This window comes from Ambystoma mexicanum, chromosome 8 (assembly GCF_040938575.1).
Source record: "Ambystoma mexicanum isolate Mex_15411 chromosome 8, UKY_AmexF1_1, whole genome shotgun sequence".
In the NCBI taxonomy this organism is placed as follows: domain Eukaryota; kingdom Metazoa; phylum Chordata; class Amphibia; order Caudata; family Ambystomatidae; genus Ambystoma; species Ambystoma mexicanum.
Genome location: NC_090929.1, coordinates 794,696,211 through 794,714,170, shown reverse-complemented (window position 1 = coordinate 794,714,170; position 17,960 = coordinate 794,696,211). Strand labels below are relative to the sequence as shown.

Here is a 17,960-nt window from a genome sequence, read left to right as displayed (position 1 = left end):
TCACCCAAAGCAGTATATTAAAAAGCGATATTGTGTGACCTTTGACACAATAGCATCACAGGCAGTGATAGCCATGCAGTCCCAAGGATAGCTTTTGGTGTCATGAGCAGTGATCAAAGGTTAGTTGCTTGTGATTTGTTTCAGTGTCTATGTGTTAATATTTTTCTGAAATAGTGGGGGCGACCGAGCGTAGCGAGGGAGCTACAAGGTTCTAGGGAGGGTTAGGGGGGTTTCCCCCCCCAAGAATTTTTTTTCAAATATGAGGTTGAAATGGTGCATTTTACAGCAGAAAAGGTGACCAAAAAGCCATAAGTGTACAATCAGTTCTAAAGGGGAACATGAAAATTCCATGTCACCAACAGCAGAAAACATTTTACAACACAACACATTTTAATGATCAATGTGTCCACAGTGTAAGACAGCACTGTCACTGATGTAACACATTGTCATGCTGGTTGTACCCAAAATATGCCTCTGTAGCAACATGTCTATGCTGGCTGTTCCCAATTTAGGCCAGCATTGTCCTGTACAAAGCATGATTGATGCTGCCTGAGCATGTGCAGTGTGCCCAATCCATATGGCAGCTTATCTCTGTAATACACATTACTTCTGTGGTGAGGAAAGAAGCATAATTCAATTCAACAGATAAAATGTGGAAAAGCGATCACCCAACGGTGAACCTAATTGAAGAAACGCAATGTGAGCACAATCTAAAAGTATGCAACCTAGCAGGCCTAGTGCACACTTTACCTTTTCTTTCACCAATAAATCGGGGGGGGGGAGAGCGCGAACGCAGTCCCCCACTACCAGAAATAATGCAGTTGTGTATCCCGCATTTGGGAACATAGCAGGGGTCAGCAAATCCGATGTGCAATGGGTAAGCCTCACCCTGGGAGATCTGCCCTTGAGATCACATTCTCCCCTGCCAGCTAAGTATGAGTTGCATGCAAGAGGGCAGAGGTTGGGTCAGTTCTGGGAAGCCCCGCTAAGCAAGGGTGAGAAGGCAGGCCCTGACCCAGCCCCAACCCCCCAATCCCCGGAAGCTCTGAGCGTCTGCAGAGCTGCCTGTCCCGCGTGTAGGGGGAAGCTCCAGCAGGCAGAGCCCAGCAGAAGAGCAGATTGTAGCGCAGTTCCTTTCTCCCATCAGGTGCTGCTCGGCCCGAGATTTGTATAAATAGCAGGATGGCTTGAGCAGGCCTGTTGCAGTCTGCTCACTGGCCTGTCAGCCCCACAGGGGCCCATGGCCCTCCTGAGCGTAGCTGCTCAGCGCTGGCCCCATTCACACCATCATAATCATCCTGGACCTCGACACTCCACTACCCCTGAATCTCAGAGTTCTGCTCAATGACAATGCTGAAGCTTTGACATCTTTGCCGTAACCATATGCCGTGTTGTGACAGCCGAGCCTGCACAGCGCCAAAGGCAAGTATTCCCTTGTCAGGGCCCAGAGGTCACTGAGTCTTCCAGTGCCATCCACTTGGCACGGCCTACTGTTCCCAGCGTTTTCTACCCACAAATCAGCACCACTGCCAAACAGAACTGCATCATTGGGGCCCATCGCTGCTGCTCTCTGACTTGACCCCAGCCCAGCGCAAAGGCACCCATGCTTCTGGTCTGATGTTGAAAAGCCTGGCTCTGCTGAGATCCGAAAGACAAGAACTAAGGTATTTTGGGAACATAGTACTATTGTTTTTTGTGTTGCAACTGTATCAGCTCACACCTCTCCTGAAGGGTATAGGCTGCCCTCAGACGGCGCTACCAAAAGAGTGAAAATAAGTTATACCTGTTGGGCTTGCCTGTTTCACTTTTATGATTGGGATCACTGCTGCATGGGTATTAAGCGCGTTATAAATAACCTATCATACCACTCGTATTTTCTCCAGAGCTGCAGCAACTATTCGAAGTGTACTCCGATCCATTTTGTGAACAAACTCAATCCACTAACAAACGAAAACTTTGGTTCCCATTGATTTGGATTTTGTTTCCTTTCTATACATTTCTGGAGAGCATTTTTTGAAAGGTTGTTCTTGAGTGTGTAGATTATTTGCTATTGCCCACTTTTGCTGAATGGCAATTTCGACAAAACATTTTTTTGCCGCATTTTTTTACGCTTTTTTACCAAAAAAATATAGATGGTAATTTTGGGTAAGGTATATAGAAAGTGAGGGTGCAGGGGTTCTGCCACCGGTTTTTGTGGTAAAAAAAGCAATAAAATTGACCCAAATGAATGTGGCGAAATTGGCATTCGCCATAAAAAAGGCAGAGAAAGTTTATTGATACGATTATTTATGTGTCCACAGGTCAATCACAGCATGGCTGGGATTTGTAAGGGGGCCATGGTGATTGAATCAGGTTTACTGGTGAAAGGATGGTGATCCAGCACAGAGCGACTCCTTTTGTGCCAATGTTTCCAAGTCTCCCCCCAAAAATATTGTGACTGATGATGCTGATAGCAGTCCAGTAGTGCGAGTGTGCGCTCAGAATTCTCATTCGTCTTGTTCTTTTATGTGTCCCGAATGGAGCACAGAGTAGTTTTGCGCACAGGCACATTTAAAAAAAATTGTGGCCCGCGGGCCGTACGTTGGACAACCTTGCTCTAAACTGTCATCCGCCTTTTTCCCGAACAAAGAAGAGCCATCGAATGGTATGTTCAAGAGCCTGGCTTGCACATCTCGGGCAAAACCAGACTTTCTCAACCAAGCGAATCTCCTGGTTGTTGTACTTGCCGCCATTGCTCTGCTGATACTGTCAGCCGAATCAATGCCCGTCTGGAGGGATTCGCACATAGCGTCTTTACCGTCCTGTATGATATTCAGGAACGCCTCCCTTTCTTCTCCCTCCGGGATGCAGTCAGCCGCTGTAGAAGCACACTCCCAAAGTGTATGGCTGAATCTAGCAAGGGTGCAAGTAGTATTAACAGATTTTAACGCCATGCTACATGCCGAAAAAACTTTCTTTGCCATAGCATCATATTTTTTACCGTCCCTGTCCTGTGGGACGGTAGGGAAAGCCGTCTTGACATCAGTAGAAGATGCTGCCTGTACCACCAGACTTTCTGGGGATGGGTGTTTTGACAAAAACTCCGGGTCTGTAGAAGATGCCCTGTATTTTGTAGACAGTTTTTTATTTACTGCCCGGACGACATCTGGGGTTTCCCAGTTCGTCATAATCTTCCTCTGAAGAGCTTTATGAAAGGGCACCACAGGATACTCCTGTGGGCCTTTGTCAAGAATATCCGTAAGGTCATCTTGTTGGAAAGACTGAAGGTGCAGACCACCCCATAAACTCTGTGATCCTGGCCATTAGGGCTCTATAGGGGGTTTCAGCATGCTCCCCCGGGTCTGGCCTAGCAAACTCCACCTCAGGGGAAGTGTCTAACCCACTTGCCTCATGTAAGGAATCATGAAGATCCTTTAACCTGCGTTCTTCAGAGGAAAACTCCTCTCTAATTGGGGTTACAGGTCCCTGCAATTCAAATGTGTCTTCCTGTTCAGACAATTCACCCTCTTCCATAATTGAGGACATAGTTCTCAATTGTTCTGAACTCATAAAGGGTGTAAACCCCATCTCCAAGGCAGAGGGTGCCAAACTTGTCATAATCGGCCTCGAAAACGTCGATGTCGTTGACGCCGAAGGCTTCGAGCGTGGCGTCGAAAACAAAGGCGGAGGCCTCGATGACCTCGACAGAATTGGGATTCTACTCGACAATCTCGACGCCATCGTCATCGAGGACCTGGGGATAGTCACTGGGTGTGTCGTAACCGTGACTTTTCTTGGCGTTGACGCCGGTGTCGAAGATGGCGTCGAGTCGACAGACCCGTGTGTCGAAGGTCCCTTCGACAACGGCGTCGAAGACACCGACCTTGGCGTCGACGGCGTCGACGGAACCTTCGAAGAAGGTTTTGAGGTCATAGTCCTACTCGAGGGTTCGAGACGCGCTCGAGAAGTTTCCTTCGCCGGGTACTGCGACTCGCGGTGTTTTTGACCTTCGGGTCTTTCGACCAGAGCATCGCTCTCGGCAGTCTTCGAGGGGGTCGAGGCCGCTTTCTCGAAGACGCACATCATATTTCTGCGGAATTCCTCCCATTCAGCCCAGGAACTATGTTTCGTGGGGCAAGGGATTCTCTTTGGAGAAACAGAGGAAGAGGAAGACGGAGAAGGGGATCTTCGACGTCTCCTCTTCGAGTGCTTCGATCTCGAGGAGTGATGGGACCCACTCCGAGACCTGGAGCGCGAATGGTGACGAGGAGACGAATGTCTCGACTTCGTCGAGGAAGAAGAAGCTTTAAAAGCCTTACCTTTCTCCAGCTTCCCCCTACGCTCCTTCAGGGCCTTAGCTGTCATGGACATACAGTCCTCGCACTCCGAACAATGGTGTTCAGCTCCCAAACACCACAGACAAACTCTGTGAGGGTCAGTCAGCGACATCTTTTTCCCACAATCTCGGCATTTTTTGAAGCCGGACCGAGGAGTTGTCGGTTCCGACGAAGAAGCCATCGAGTACGGATCGAATAACTCGAGGTAAATAGGATTAACCTGACAAAACTGAGCAACGGTATTCCGAGGCACTGAGTAAGCGCGGAAAAACGGAACTGAACAACGGACGCTGCGCGCGGCCTTTATAGGCAGGATGACGTCGACGTCGATACGGCGGCTGTCGAGGGACATCGACTCGGAGGACGTCGACGCGCAGCGCCCTCTAGAGAAAAATTTTCCGAGGCCAGCAGAGCTGGAAGGAGATATCTAAGATAAGGAATACATCGGAGGACACAATCCCTTCGAAAGCGGGTTTCTCAGCCAGAGAGTAGTTTTTTGTTTGGAATTGTTTTGCAGGTGATGTAGATTGTCTTGAACATGACATGTGCTTGAATTCCTTGAAAATGGTGGCGATATGGTTGAATCAGGTGAAAGGTGCTAACCATCCATGAAAAACGTCACTTGCCACTTCAATCCTATGCAAACAAACCACAATTTCTTACTCGTCAAGTATAAAATATCAAATGCCTGGCTAGTTGCAAGCACACACTTTGCAGCCTGGTCCTACAGCATAGAGGACAGCTTTTATATGGGCCAATGTATCATGTGGGACTCTTGCGGGGAGAGCATTGCCACTGTCTATGTGGGAGAAACAAAAGGCTTGGACAACAAACTCTGCGCAGGAATGAAAGGCTTTACTCAGCAGAGCAGTGCAAGTTAGCATCATGCTGCTTACGTCTTTTGGGTAATGTGTGTTTTGAATGGTGGTCACAGTTGATAAGGCCAAGAGATTTTGCAATGAGTGAGAATTTGAGGGAGAAATCTGTCAAACTTCATGTCAGTCAGCAAACTCTGAATTTGGGCATGCTTGGTGGGGTTTCCTAGGAGAATAAATATGGTCATTGACAGGTTGAGCTTCATTTATGAAATTTGCATCCAGTGTTGGGAGAAAGACAGTGCTTGAGCCAATGCAGGGCTGTTCCGTTGAAGCCCATGCACATTGCAAGGATGTTGATGAGGGCAGCAATAGGAAGCAGAGATATACACCGATTACAAGCTTCATATATCTATTGGGAAGAGGGTTTCAAACCAAAAATTAATATTAGAAAAATGTATCATTATCTTGCAACCTATCCCACAACTTTGAGTAAGATTTAAACAATATGAGAAATGATACACAAAGATCAGGTTTGATCAATATGGACATGCTTTTACGATGACCATAATCCATGCACATCCCTGTATAATCTTGTGGTCATGAATAATTTCCATTTTATGAATTTGCATCATGTTTTTATTTCAAATTGTGGTCTATTCATTTATCCATTAGACCTTTTAGCTCAGTCTCTACATCATCAGGGAGCTCAAGCGGAGGGAGATCAGGTAATGGAATATCTAAAGAAGTAAGACTGGGTATTGGAAGGAGTTTGGTCTTTCGATAATCTGCCCCACATTTCTTCCAAGTAGAGGCAGTTCTGGTAATATTTTCACAAGGCTGTTGTAGATCCCACAGTTCAGACTTTTCAACAAAGTCAGCTTCCTTATCCGACTCTCTTTCCAGTGGAGGTTGTTGCAGTCGAGAGTTTCCTTCTTTTAATTGTTTGTTCTCTTGTGTTAACCTTTCATTTTCAGCTAGGAGGAGACTTATCAACTGGTTTAGTTCCACAATTTTGGTTTGTTGCTCCTCCAGTTTTATTTTGTCATCTTTCGGGGCTTTGTTTGTCACACACATTTCTAATGTTGCCTTCCTTTTCTGCAGCAAATATAATAATGAATCTGGTTCCCTGTCAGGCATGACTTGACACTTCTGGAAACATGCCACTCTAGTAGGATTTAACTTGTGAACAACAGACACCAAAACATGTCCATCTGATTCCTCTCCAGGTGATTTATAAGAAACCTGGAAATGTGCAGGTATGTCACTTTCCACCAGTGTTGCATTCTTTTCGATTCTAAGTCTCTCTTCTCTTTTAGATAGTTTCCATCTCTCCTGAATGAGAAGCTGTTGTTTCATATGGGTATCTCTCTGCAACGCCAATGACAATTGAGCCTGAACAAGAAAAATAAATATACATTTAGCATACAAGTTGTAAACTATTGATAGTGTGCATGCAAATAAAGACAGACAGCGTCTTCTTTAGTTAACATCGTAGACTAACAATGATACCTTTAAGAGCTTTTGAAATTTACTACATTCTCCATTGCAGACCATTTTCTAGCCTGCTATTAATGCAATTAAATACCCTTGCAGTTTGCTCATGTATGTATCTATCTTTTACAACATTTTCTTATGCATGCACAACCAACCCAAGCACTGGCTTCAAATGTTCCTGTCTGAATTTCGAAATTGAAAATGTAATCGTGGCATATAATGTGCAGCTGTGGTGGCAAGGAAAAGGAGAGCAATCTAATAAGCAACTGCAGGCCATAGATCTCTCCGTCTTACTCACAGGCTTCCTAAATGACCTAAATTGGATAGCAGGTTTGTCGTGTTGTACCCATCTTGTGACAGTCTTTCAGATTTTATCCTCACTCTCTTCTGAAACTCCTCTTACACTCCACCGCTGCCTTTCACTCTTCCTCTCCAACTTCCTACAACCTCCAGAGGTCTTCTAGCTTCTCTCACTTCTCCAGTCTCCAACGCTCTCTTGATCTTACTGCTCCTGTCACTCCATCTTTCTTTTCCCTACTGGTCTGATCACAATGACTCAACTCTCCTCCTGGTCCAACTCTGCCTCTCACCCCTCCTTTCTCCAATCCCACCTAACTTTCCTGATCTTACTCTCACGTTCTCTTGCACACAAGCATCCATGCATATGACAAAAGTGGCACTACTCTCAATTCCAACACCTTACCATCACACTCTCCAAACACGTCAAAACTTTTCTCCAAGTGGGGCGGGGGGCGCTAGTGAGCAGCCGCAAAATGGCCGCCAATCTCTAAACCCCTGTATGAGTCAACCAGTGTTTAAAAGAGCCCACTTGTACTACACAAAAATGGGAATCTGCACCAACCGCTCTCATCGGAAGGTCCAGTGCACAAATGGAGAAACCTTGGCTGAGCTACGTGCCAGGCTTCCTACACTGCCCGTGGCTCTTGCCACTGGCTTCCTGGGCCACAAAGGCGGGGCATGGCTGTACCCTTCACTGCGGCACGCGACGAGACCAGGATAGAGGTACATGGGGCAAAAGCAGCTGATGGTGCCTGCTGCATTGCACGGACCAACAGCCTTGAGGCAGAAAACATATTGACCACAATGTGAGCCTCGCTCTTCCAGCCCTCTGTGCTTTGTGACTGAGACTGGCAACAATCAGCCCCGCAAGACGGTAGATACGAGTGATCTGGGAACCACTCCGGGAGAAGTTGAAAAGCCTTAAGGTAAAGCTACATGAAAACCGGGTGTCTATGCATTGTTAATTGCAGACATGTCCCCCCCCCCAGTATCTCGATACTATAGATGCATATAACTAATTGCAGAGAATGTGCTACCCTGCAACTTCTGAAGTGTAACAAGGCAACGAGAGTGGTGGATATAATCCTCTGGCTGAAAGATACTGCAAGAACATCGGCCCCAGGAGGATTGCCAAATCCATAATTCCATAGGCAACACTGAGCACGCCACACTCTGCAGCCCTCAACATTGTTGATAAAACGAGGCATCAACGATTGCAGCTAGGACTAAAGGGGGAGGGGGTTCAAAGGAAACAGCACACGATTGATGCATATGCACGGCAAGTTAACCAGCATCTGGCAGAGACACCCCCTGAGGCCCAAGGAGCCAATGACGCTGCAGGGGCAACTTCTGAGACTCCAGGCCTTTAAAAACTAATGCACAAACATGCAGGCTGACTTTTCTTCTCTTATAGGTAAACACATGACATAACTAACATAACTACCCTTAACAGATGGAGCGTGTACGGACGAGGCTCGCGGAAGGCGAAACGCAGATTGGCATGGTTGAAGATGATGCACACACCCCTAAGTCTCAAATGGCAATTGTGAAAACGAACCTGAGATCCAGTTCCAGAAGAAGCAACATACGCATTGTGGGCCTTCCCGGAAAACTTTGCCCGTGGCCCCATGGAAACGGCCATTGAGAACTTGTTGAAAGAACTGCTGGGCAATCAAGAATTCTCTTCCATGTTTGTGATAGAAGGTGCCCATAGAACACCAACTGCACGCCCCAGGCCCGGGACCCCTCCCAGAGCAGTCAAAGCGAAACTCCTCAATTACTGTAATGGGGAAGTCATCATACGTCTCGCTAGAGAAAAGGGTCCATTGAAATATGACAACACGTCCCTGCACATCTATCCGGATTTCTCTGCAGCTGTACAGCAGGAGCGAAAGTCCTGTATGGGAGAGACTGCATACAGCATCAAATAAAAACCTTCACATTACCGGAGGTGGCGGCCTCCTATATTGAGACCAGCATACTGATCAATACCCAACTGGCAAACAACGGGGGAACAAGAGAGTCATCCATACCTACCCGATCAGGACTGGAACAGAGCGGATGGCTCCACTTATTTGCAAGTTATCTACTGGAATATAATATACTTGTAACGCTTGCTGTGACCTAGCATAAAGATACAGATGTAATGTTTATGGATCTTACTTGAAGCAGGTTTGCTAATCCTTTGATACATCATTGAGCTGTGGAAGGTGAGTCACTATCGGGAGGTTTGTATGCAGACACAGCAGCACCCAGGCAAGGTTGCAGTAGACTATTGTGGTATTTATGCACAGGTTGGGGTTGAGCGCAACAGTTGGGAGGGAAGGTAAGGGGGGGGACAGTATACATGGCCCTGATTGGGAGGGCGATGAGGGTGGGGTGAGGGGACGAAGGCGGGGTGGAAAAAGGTTGGGGGAAAAACACTATCACGAAACCTATACTTGTAGGTTTATGGTCCCTGAAATGAACACAGATCCATGTGCACTGGTGGCATATATTTTCAATGCTTGTAACAATCTGGAGAAGCTTAATGTTTTACGTTGGAACGTACATGGATTTGGCAAGGGTGATATCCTATATTAACCGCCATGACGTTCAGATTTTATTCTTACAAGAAATCCATGTGAAGGGAGGAGCAAATACTGCGTTTGCCAAGGGTTGGTGCTCAAACAGGTTTTTGACTGACTACTCTTTACAATCCATTTACAATGTATTAACTCTGGTCCACAAGAGGGTGGTTTTTGTCACACTACATTCACATATAGACCCGGTGGGCAGATAAGTAATTGTTTGTTGCAAATTGAGAAATAGGGAGGTCCTTCTGGTAAATGCATACGCCCAAACCTAGACGACCCGAACGGTAATATGGGGGGGGGGGGGTGACATGAACACCATTCTGAACTTCGATCTTGACTGCGCAGGACTGCACAGGATGGGCGCACAGACCCCTGTCGAAGGCAGCTGGCTGCATCATCGATCTGTTGAATACACTTAGCCTATATGTTATATGGAGTACACGACACCCCACTGAAAAGGGCTAAATGTACTATTCCACTGTGCATGATATGTCATCTAAAATAGACATCTTCTTTATCTCTAACTGTCTGACAGAAACAAAGAAACTCCCCTGTCCTTTGCCTCTAGGAAAGCCTGAATGCAACCAGTCCTGATTGGTTGGCTGGCTGTCCTTTTAGGTCAGCCACCCTGCTGTGTCTCTGACAGCCTAGGCTGTGCATGAATGGGAGAAACCTGCTTAAAAGGAGAGGGTTTTGGGACTAGAGACAGTCGACCACTGGGAGAAACACCAGACGAAGAAACCATGAATGAAGCTTGCTGCATCCTCCCAGACCTTTGAATTGCCCAGTGTAGCCCTGCTGCTGTGCTGAAACTCTCTTTTTCAATTTGACAGAGAATCTCCGGAAAGGATGACTTATTCCCTTGGGTTAGTGGGACCAACTAACCCAGAGACGAACTCCACTGGACCATCTTCCCCGACTGGCTGTACTACATTGTTGCTGCGAGAACCGAAGGCCATGGATGGAGTAATCCATAGTCGAGTGAAACATCTGAAGTGATCTCGAATCCGGCTAGAAGCTACAGGAGTCTCCTATGGACCCTCCAGACGGAGGACGGCCAAATCCCAAGTCCCAGAGTGCAGGACCCAAGGAGTGAAGGAAGCCCAACCGGTATCAGATATCCACGACGGTGCTGCTTGCTAAGCGCTGAAACCGTGAAGTGCTGCTGAACCAAAAAGAGCCCGTAGCTGCTGACGACCTCCCAAATACCGCTGCAGGAGCACTCCAGACGTCCTCCCTCTTGTCCCCACGACTGAGGTACAGGAACAAGGGTCTGCACCACTGTAGCACGACAGAATCTAGCTGGACCAGTCTTCTTCAAACAAGAGGTACTGTTTAGGGTTGGGGTATTTACCTCATTGTCTTTTTAGCTGTGCATTTCTCAGTTGGGAACTGCATTAGCTTACTTTTAGAGTTGAGTCCAACTCTCTCACAGGCTTAACAGCTTCTGACCCTACACGTGATTTTCTACCAACTCTCTAACTTTGTGCAAGACTGTTCTGATCTAAGAAGTGCCTCAAGTCTATAGACTGTGTTCCAATTGACTTTGGATGTCCTGGCTCTCTGACAACTCTTCTAGTCCATTGACTTTGATATTGTTTGTCCCTCATAGGTGGTAACTTGTTGTAGACTGTTATTGCTGGGAAAGGCTTGTCTAGATTTCATTGGAAGATTTAGTTATCCTCACATTTACTGAGAACCTGTTAAACCTTTTCCTCCCTTAAACCTTAACTTTCTGCAACCTGAGAATCTTTAAAGTTTGAACAGTGCAATATATAAATGCCATTACTGTCCTTGTGATTGAAGTCATCTTAGGGTGAAGGAATTGTGTAAGAAGCATATCCAAAGTATCCACTAACTTGTTCTGATGCGGCAAAAGTGATTTTAAGGTATATTTACAGTGTTACATGAATTGACTTTTTAAAGAAACCTTATTTAAAAATTGATGTTAAATATTTATAACAGAAACCTTGGGTGCAAGTATAACTTGTATTTACAGATTTCATTTGTAAAGCTCTACAGCTCACATTTACCCCTCTTGAGATGGGCCTGGCTGCTCAGTCACACTTCCGACTTGTGTAGTACAGACCTATATCAAAAGGTGGGTTACCCAATATCAAGCAGATAAGTGTTGTGTAGAGTCACACACTGGGACTACATCAATTCTCATCTAACAGCCTCCTAATGGTATGGCATTGGGGAGACTCCGCCACATGTTAAACTAGAAAAATCTGTGACAAAAGGAGTTGGAAATGATGACCCTCATAATGAGAGACGACTGCCCATACAACCCTGTATCTACCACATTCAGAGCCTGGAGGCATATTTTTCTTAGAACAGACATATAAAATCCATACTACCATTGGCTACCATTGTAGGATTTCCCACATTTCTCTCCTACACGAGACACTGCGATCCTCAAGTGATGGGAAGCTCTGGGATAGAACTGTATAGGAGACCTGTTCCCTGATGGGAAGTTTTTAATGGCCGAGGGTTGGAAAGCAAAACAAGGAGACACTCAGGTGGGATTATTATAATAGTATAGACCATGATCAGCAATAGAGGCTAGATGGGATTCCTACCCGGCTGAGCGCCCCAAAAACAAACTTCTGGCATAGATCTCCAATTCTAGTGGATACAGATACGTACTCGCTACCTTATACATGGAAATACTAACTGGGATTTGGACACAGGGGGACTCCTCACTTGAGAAATGGAAGACAGAGCTGAACCAGGAGATAAATGATCAACAATGGTTATCTATGTGCAGATTTACCAGGTCAGTATCAATGGATGGTCGGTTGAAACTTATTCAATACAAAGTGTTACACATGCTACACTACACACCACATAAACCTAAGAGGGCATTCCCGGACCACAATGGTCTATGCCCGAGATGCAGAGCGATAGAAGCTGGATGCTTGCACTTGTTTTGGTCCTGCCCAAGTCTATTGCAATACTGATAACAGATCTACACAGTAATCTCTGAAATTATTGGAAGGCATCTGGACGCAACTGCAATGTCTGCGCTATTTGGACAATGGAACGACCTGCTGGAAAGTAGGATTAGAGCCTTTTTAAACATGGGGAACATAGTGGCAAAAGGTGTATACTCGGAAAATGGAAAGCTTGTTTCCACCAACCACACAGGAATGGCTGAAAGACTTATTTATTTATTCACATTTGTTTAGCGCACAGGCAGCCCAGAGGGCATTGTGGCGCTTGTTACAGATATGAGCATGACTTGTAGTACATACAGTGAAGTCATTACTTCGTTGCAAAAGAAGAAATAGTGGCTACAGGAGAGAAGGAGGAAAGAGTAAACGGCACGAAAGGAAGAGGAATTAGTTAAAGTGGTTTTCAGTTTTTTTCGGAAGGCAGTGAGAGGTTTCTGCTCTGAGCGTGCTAGGTAGTGCATTCCATAGCTTAGGGGCAATGTAGGGGAAACTTATTCCACCTGCTCTGGCTCGTTTGATTCGTGGGACCCTAAATTGGTTGGTGTGGCTTTGCCTAGTTGGTCTGGTGGAGTGAGATCTGGCTAGTGTGTCAGACAGGTATGAGGGTGCAGACAGGTTGATACATTTATGTGCGGTGGTAAGTATTTTGAATGTAATGCGCTTTTTGACAGGTAGCCAGTGTGCTGCCTTTCTGGCGTGCGCGATGTGGTCCCTTTTAGGTATATTGAGAGCTGCTCTTAGTGCATTATTCTGTGTAGTTTGGAGTTTATTGAGATTGGAGTTGGAGGTGCCAGCCAGTAGCGCATTACAATAATCTAGTTTGGCTCCAATGGTGGCTCTGGCAATAGAAAGGCAGTTATCTTTGGTTAAGAAGGGTTTGATGGCATTAATGAGCTTAGTGCTCAGGGCGGAGGCAGAAACAATGGAATTGACTTGCTTGTCCATGGAGAGTGAGGTGTCGATGTGGACTCCTAGTGTTTTAACAGAGGGAAGAACTGAGATGACACAATTGTCTATGCAGAAATTGGTGTACAGTGGGTCGAGGTTCGTGAGAGTAGATTTTTGACCAAGGATGAGAATTTCGGTCTTATCTCCGTTAAGACATAGGCTGTTCGTGGCCATCCATGCTTGGATGGTGGCGTATATATTTTGGAGGGTGGCTGCGTCCTGATGGTAGAGTCCTGTGAGCGGGAGGAGTACTTAGGTATCGTCAGCGTAGTTGGTGTATGTGATCCCAAGTGCGTCCAGTTTATCAAAGAGAGGTTTGGTAAAAAGATTATAAAGAGTAGGAGCCGTACATGAGCCCTGAGGGACTCCATGCCTGACAGTGGTAGGCTCTGCATTAGCTATGTTGGAAAACACTTTCATCACTCTTCCTTCGAGGAAGGAGGTGATCCAGTTTGTGGCTTGTTTGGAGAAATGTCCGGCCTGAGTGAGATGGTTCGTGAGGATGGCATGATCGACTAAATCAAATGCCGCCGAGAGGTCTAAGAGGAGCAGAAGGGCCGGCTTGCCTTTATCTAGAATTAGGGAATTTGGTTCTTCAGATCTAGTAAAGCGGTTTCAGTGCCATGACCTTTGCGGAATCCGGACTGCCTTTTACCTAGGACAGAGTTGTTTTCCAGGTAGGACTGTATCTGCATGTGTGCAGCTTTATCTAAGATTTTTAGAAGAAATGGAACTGTTGTAATGGGCCGGTAGTTGTTAGGTTGGGCAGGGTCCAGGGTTGGTTTCTTTAAGAGCGGGCGCACCCACGCCTCTTTAAGGCTGTCTGGGACTTTGCCCGTCTTGAATGAGGCATTAATGAATGCTGTGATGATCGGTGCGAGGGGTGCCGCACATTATTTAATGATGTTGGGGGGGGGGGCATATATCGCCTTTGCATTGAGATGGTTTGAGCTGTTTGAGGATGTGGAGAGCATCGGATTTGGTGATTGGGGAAAAATTGAATTTGGAGGTGTGCTTATCTTTAGCAGTATTGACGGAGAGGGTCTGTTGGGGGTGCAGAGCCTTGAAGTGTTCTGCTATTTTATTTTGAAGAAGGTCTATTTTATATAACATCGCTGTTTGGATGCTATTGCACCAAGCTTCATCCTTAACAATCTCATCTGTACAGATTGGGGGGGGGGGGCAGTGAGCTCTTAAAAGATAGTGAAAAGCTCTTTAGAGTGGGAGTTGGCTTCCATGATACGTTTATTGTAGGTTTCTGACTTTGCCTTAAATGTGGCACTTTTGTATTTTTTAGAAATACAAAGAAAGTCTACTTTGGTGGCATCACAGGGATTGGCCTGCCATGTTTTGAGGGCTTGGCGCTTGCATTGGCGTAGATTTAATAGGTCCTCCGTGAACCATGAGTTGGAGTGAAACAATTTTTTTTCTTTCTTGTTTTCAAGAGGAGCTGCGGCGTTGATGGCATGGGTTAGGGTGTCTTTGAAGATCTCTGCTAGAATATTGGGGTCAGAGGAGAAAGGAGGTGCTAGGCAGGGGTTGTTGAGAAAGGGACGTATATTGTCTGCTGTAAGTTTTTTGGAACTTCTGGCTAGCTTGGCCGGTGCGGGTATAAGTGGTTTGGAGTATAAGGATATGGGAATGCAGAATTGAAGGCAGTTGTGATCAGACCATGGAAGGGCTGTGTTGGAGTTGAGGGTGGAGCCACAGTTGTGATCTGACACCCAATCTAAGATTCGGCCTTTATTATGGGTCGGGGCAGTAACTATCTGTGTGAATCCTAGATCTGTGAGGTTTCTGGTGAGTGTGCTGGCTGCTTTGTCAAGTTTATCATTGTATCCAAGGTTTAGGTCTCCTAGGAGCAGTGTTTTGGAAGTTTGTTTGATGTTTTTTCCAAGGAGATGGTTGACTATGCCTGTGAAGTTATTGACAGGGCCTGGGGGTCTATATATGACATGAATGTTTACTGTGTCTTTAGGGGAAAGGGTGAGTTTGGTTGAGAGGATGTCCGTGGTGTCTTCCCCGGTGGAGGGGGTCTGTTTTAAGGCTAGGGTGTCTTATGGCTAACATATCTAAGTCTTGGCTGGTAATAATACCATTGACTTCTAAAGCGTGGGCGTTGAGTGAGCAAACGTTTAATAGAGCACATTTAAGGTGTTGGATCTTTTTTGATTGTGGTGGCTTGAGGTCGGTAATAGGACTGAGCTTTTTGGTAGTGTGAGTAGGCTTATTGGTCATGTGATGTCTGGGGGAGCGAGCATCAGAGCCTTGTTTAGGCGCTTGTGGGTAATAGTGTATGGCGGGCGGCAGGTCTTAGCGAGAGTGCGTGAGCTTAGGCGTGAGTTCCTAAGTGTTACCTGCATGGGTGTGGAGAGGAATGCTAGAGGAAATGTGCGTGTTCTGAGTCTGTGCTGCCTGAGTAAGATCTCGGGCATTTTGAGGGGAGTGGCGTGTGTGGTGTTGTGCTTAAGTTCCATGATTTGGCTGTAGGGTTGCCCTGTGGGCACGAAGTAGGCAATACTACTAGTGAGTAAGATGTAAACTAAACCTATGAAGATGTACAGTGTGTGGGCGGTGTACATATTGAGATAGGGCGACGGGAGCTGGGATGCTATAAGGGTAGACAACACAATATCACTGTGGTCTCTAAGCGACCATACGGCACAACACAATAGCACAGTGGTCTCTAAGCGACCATAAGGCACAACACAATAGCACAGTGGTTTCTAAGCGACTATAAGGCACAACACAATAGCACAGTGGTCTCTAAGCGACCCTAAGGCACAACACAATAACACAGTGGTCTCTAAGCAACCATAAGGCACAACACAATAGCACAGTGGTCTATTCACTTTACCTGGGTGAATGAACGTGAAGAAATATATATATCAATGATGCCCCAAAGACACATCGGGTGAATTTAGAACATATCTTGCTAGAGATTGAACTAGCTACACAATAAGCAAATAATATGGTGTGAGCGAACTATGTATAATTGTGTCTGAATTGTACCGTGAACCAACACAATATCTACCCGTCAAATGTACTGGACATGTTTTTTGATTGCTGACATGAAATAATGTGTTTTTTTTTTTTTTATAAAAAGAAAAACACTTTTCTCCATGTCATCCTCCACCTGTTGCACACTCCTCTCTGGCCACATGGTCTCCTCCTCACCGGAACACAATTCACTGCCAATCGACTCCTGAGTTTATTTGGCCCTCCCCTTCCAGTCTAGAACATTCCTTGATCCCCCATTTGAAACTCGGGTCAACTATTTCCATTTGCCAATAATGAACAAGTTACTTACCTGTAACTCATGTTCTCCAGCATGGGTCTTACATGGATTCACAGGCTCATGAATATTCTTTGTCGTCAGGCAGCGAATCCTCTGCAATATTAAAGGGGTTTCGCTTTAAAAGCTACAACTGCTTGTCGTTTCTATAGTCTATTGCTGTCACTTTGGTTCATATTGCCCCAGCCATTGAAATTTGCCATCCTAGCTCCACCCCTGGTGGCCATTGTCAGATGTGGCAGTGCACATAAAGTGGCAGTAAGAACCAAGAAGAGCCAGAGAGGGGAGGGAGGTTTTGCATGTGAATCCATGCAAGGCCCATGCTGGAGAACAGGAGTTACAGGTAAGTAACTTGTTCCTTCTCCAGCATGGGGGTCTTACATGGATTCACATGCTCATGAATACGCTTACACAGCAGTACATATACACTGGCAGTGGCAAGGATCACAGAAGCAATATACTTACCCATGGAACAGACAACACATGCAGACAGTTTTCGAAGCACTGTCTGGCCGACTCAGGACTCCTCCCTGGAATCCCTTAACACAGTAACTTCTTGTGAAGGTGTGGGTAGACCTCCACATAGCAGCCCTGCAGATGTCAAGCAGGGGAACACCAGAGAGAAACACTTTAGTTGCTGCGATGGCTCTGATGAAATGGCCTCTAGGCCGGCCTGATAGAGGTCTGTTGGCCAGACGGCGTAATATAGCCAGAGAGCCACCTGGAGATAGAAGCCTTAGACAGGGCCTTCCCATGTCCCATTGGTCTGAAAAGCAACGAAAAGCTGAAAAGTCTTTCAAAAAACGGTTTGGTGTGTGCCACATAGTACTTCAAGGTACGAAAAAAATCCAGTGAATGCAACCCCCTCTCTGCCGGTGAAGATGGGTTAGCGAAGAAAACCGGCAAGACTAAAGGTTTGTTCAAGTGAAAATCCGATGGAACCTTAGGCATAAAGCCACCTTGGAAGGATGGAATGACAGATACAGAGGTTTACATTAAAGAGCTTGAATTTCCCCTAAACGCCTGGCTGAGGCGATAGCCACTAGGAAGGGCATTTTCCAAGACGGCAACTTCAAAGATGCTTGATGCAGTGGCTCAAAAGTTGAAGCCATTAGCTTTGACAAAACCGCATTGAGCTCCCATGCTGGAGCCTTCAGGATGTTCCCTCCGTTAAAGAGGCCCTTCACGAGTCAGACCACAGGGTGAGCTTCTCGGACAGTATACTGGAATATGGCGGCCAGAACCTTGATAGATAC

The 17,960-nt window shown here is 46.1% G+C and overlaps 1 protein-coding gene and 1 non-coding gene across 8 annotated transcripts in view; both read right to left on the bottom strand.

Annotated features, from left to right (window-relative positions):
- Positions 1–775: 775 nt before the first annotated feature.
- On the bottom strand, positions 776–937 carry LOC138474913 (U1 spliceosomal RNA). The gene has a single exon (XR_011269134.1). It is a non-coding gene; the product is annotated as a U1 spliceosomal RNA (small nuclear RNA).
- Positions 938–5,747: 4,810 nt separating this feature from the next.
- The window catches only part of NRBF2 (nuclear receptor binding factor 2), a 714,205-nt gene continuing 701,992 nt past the window's right edge, over positions 5,748–17,960 (bottom strand). For 6 of the 7 annotated variants that reach the window (XM_069610628.1, XM_069610630.1, XM_069610631.1 and 3 more), the window contains one exon: positions 5,748–6,526. In XM_069610628.1, the coding sequence (XP_069466729.1) occupies positions 5,792–6,526 (735 nt within the window). In that variant the 3' untranslated portion in view covers positions 5,748–5,791. The remainder of the gene's footprint in view (positions 6,527–17,960) is intronic. The other variant, XR_011268610.1, reaches the window with a different exon arrangement.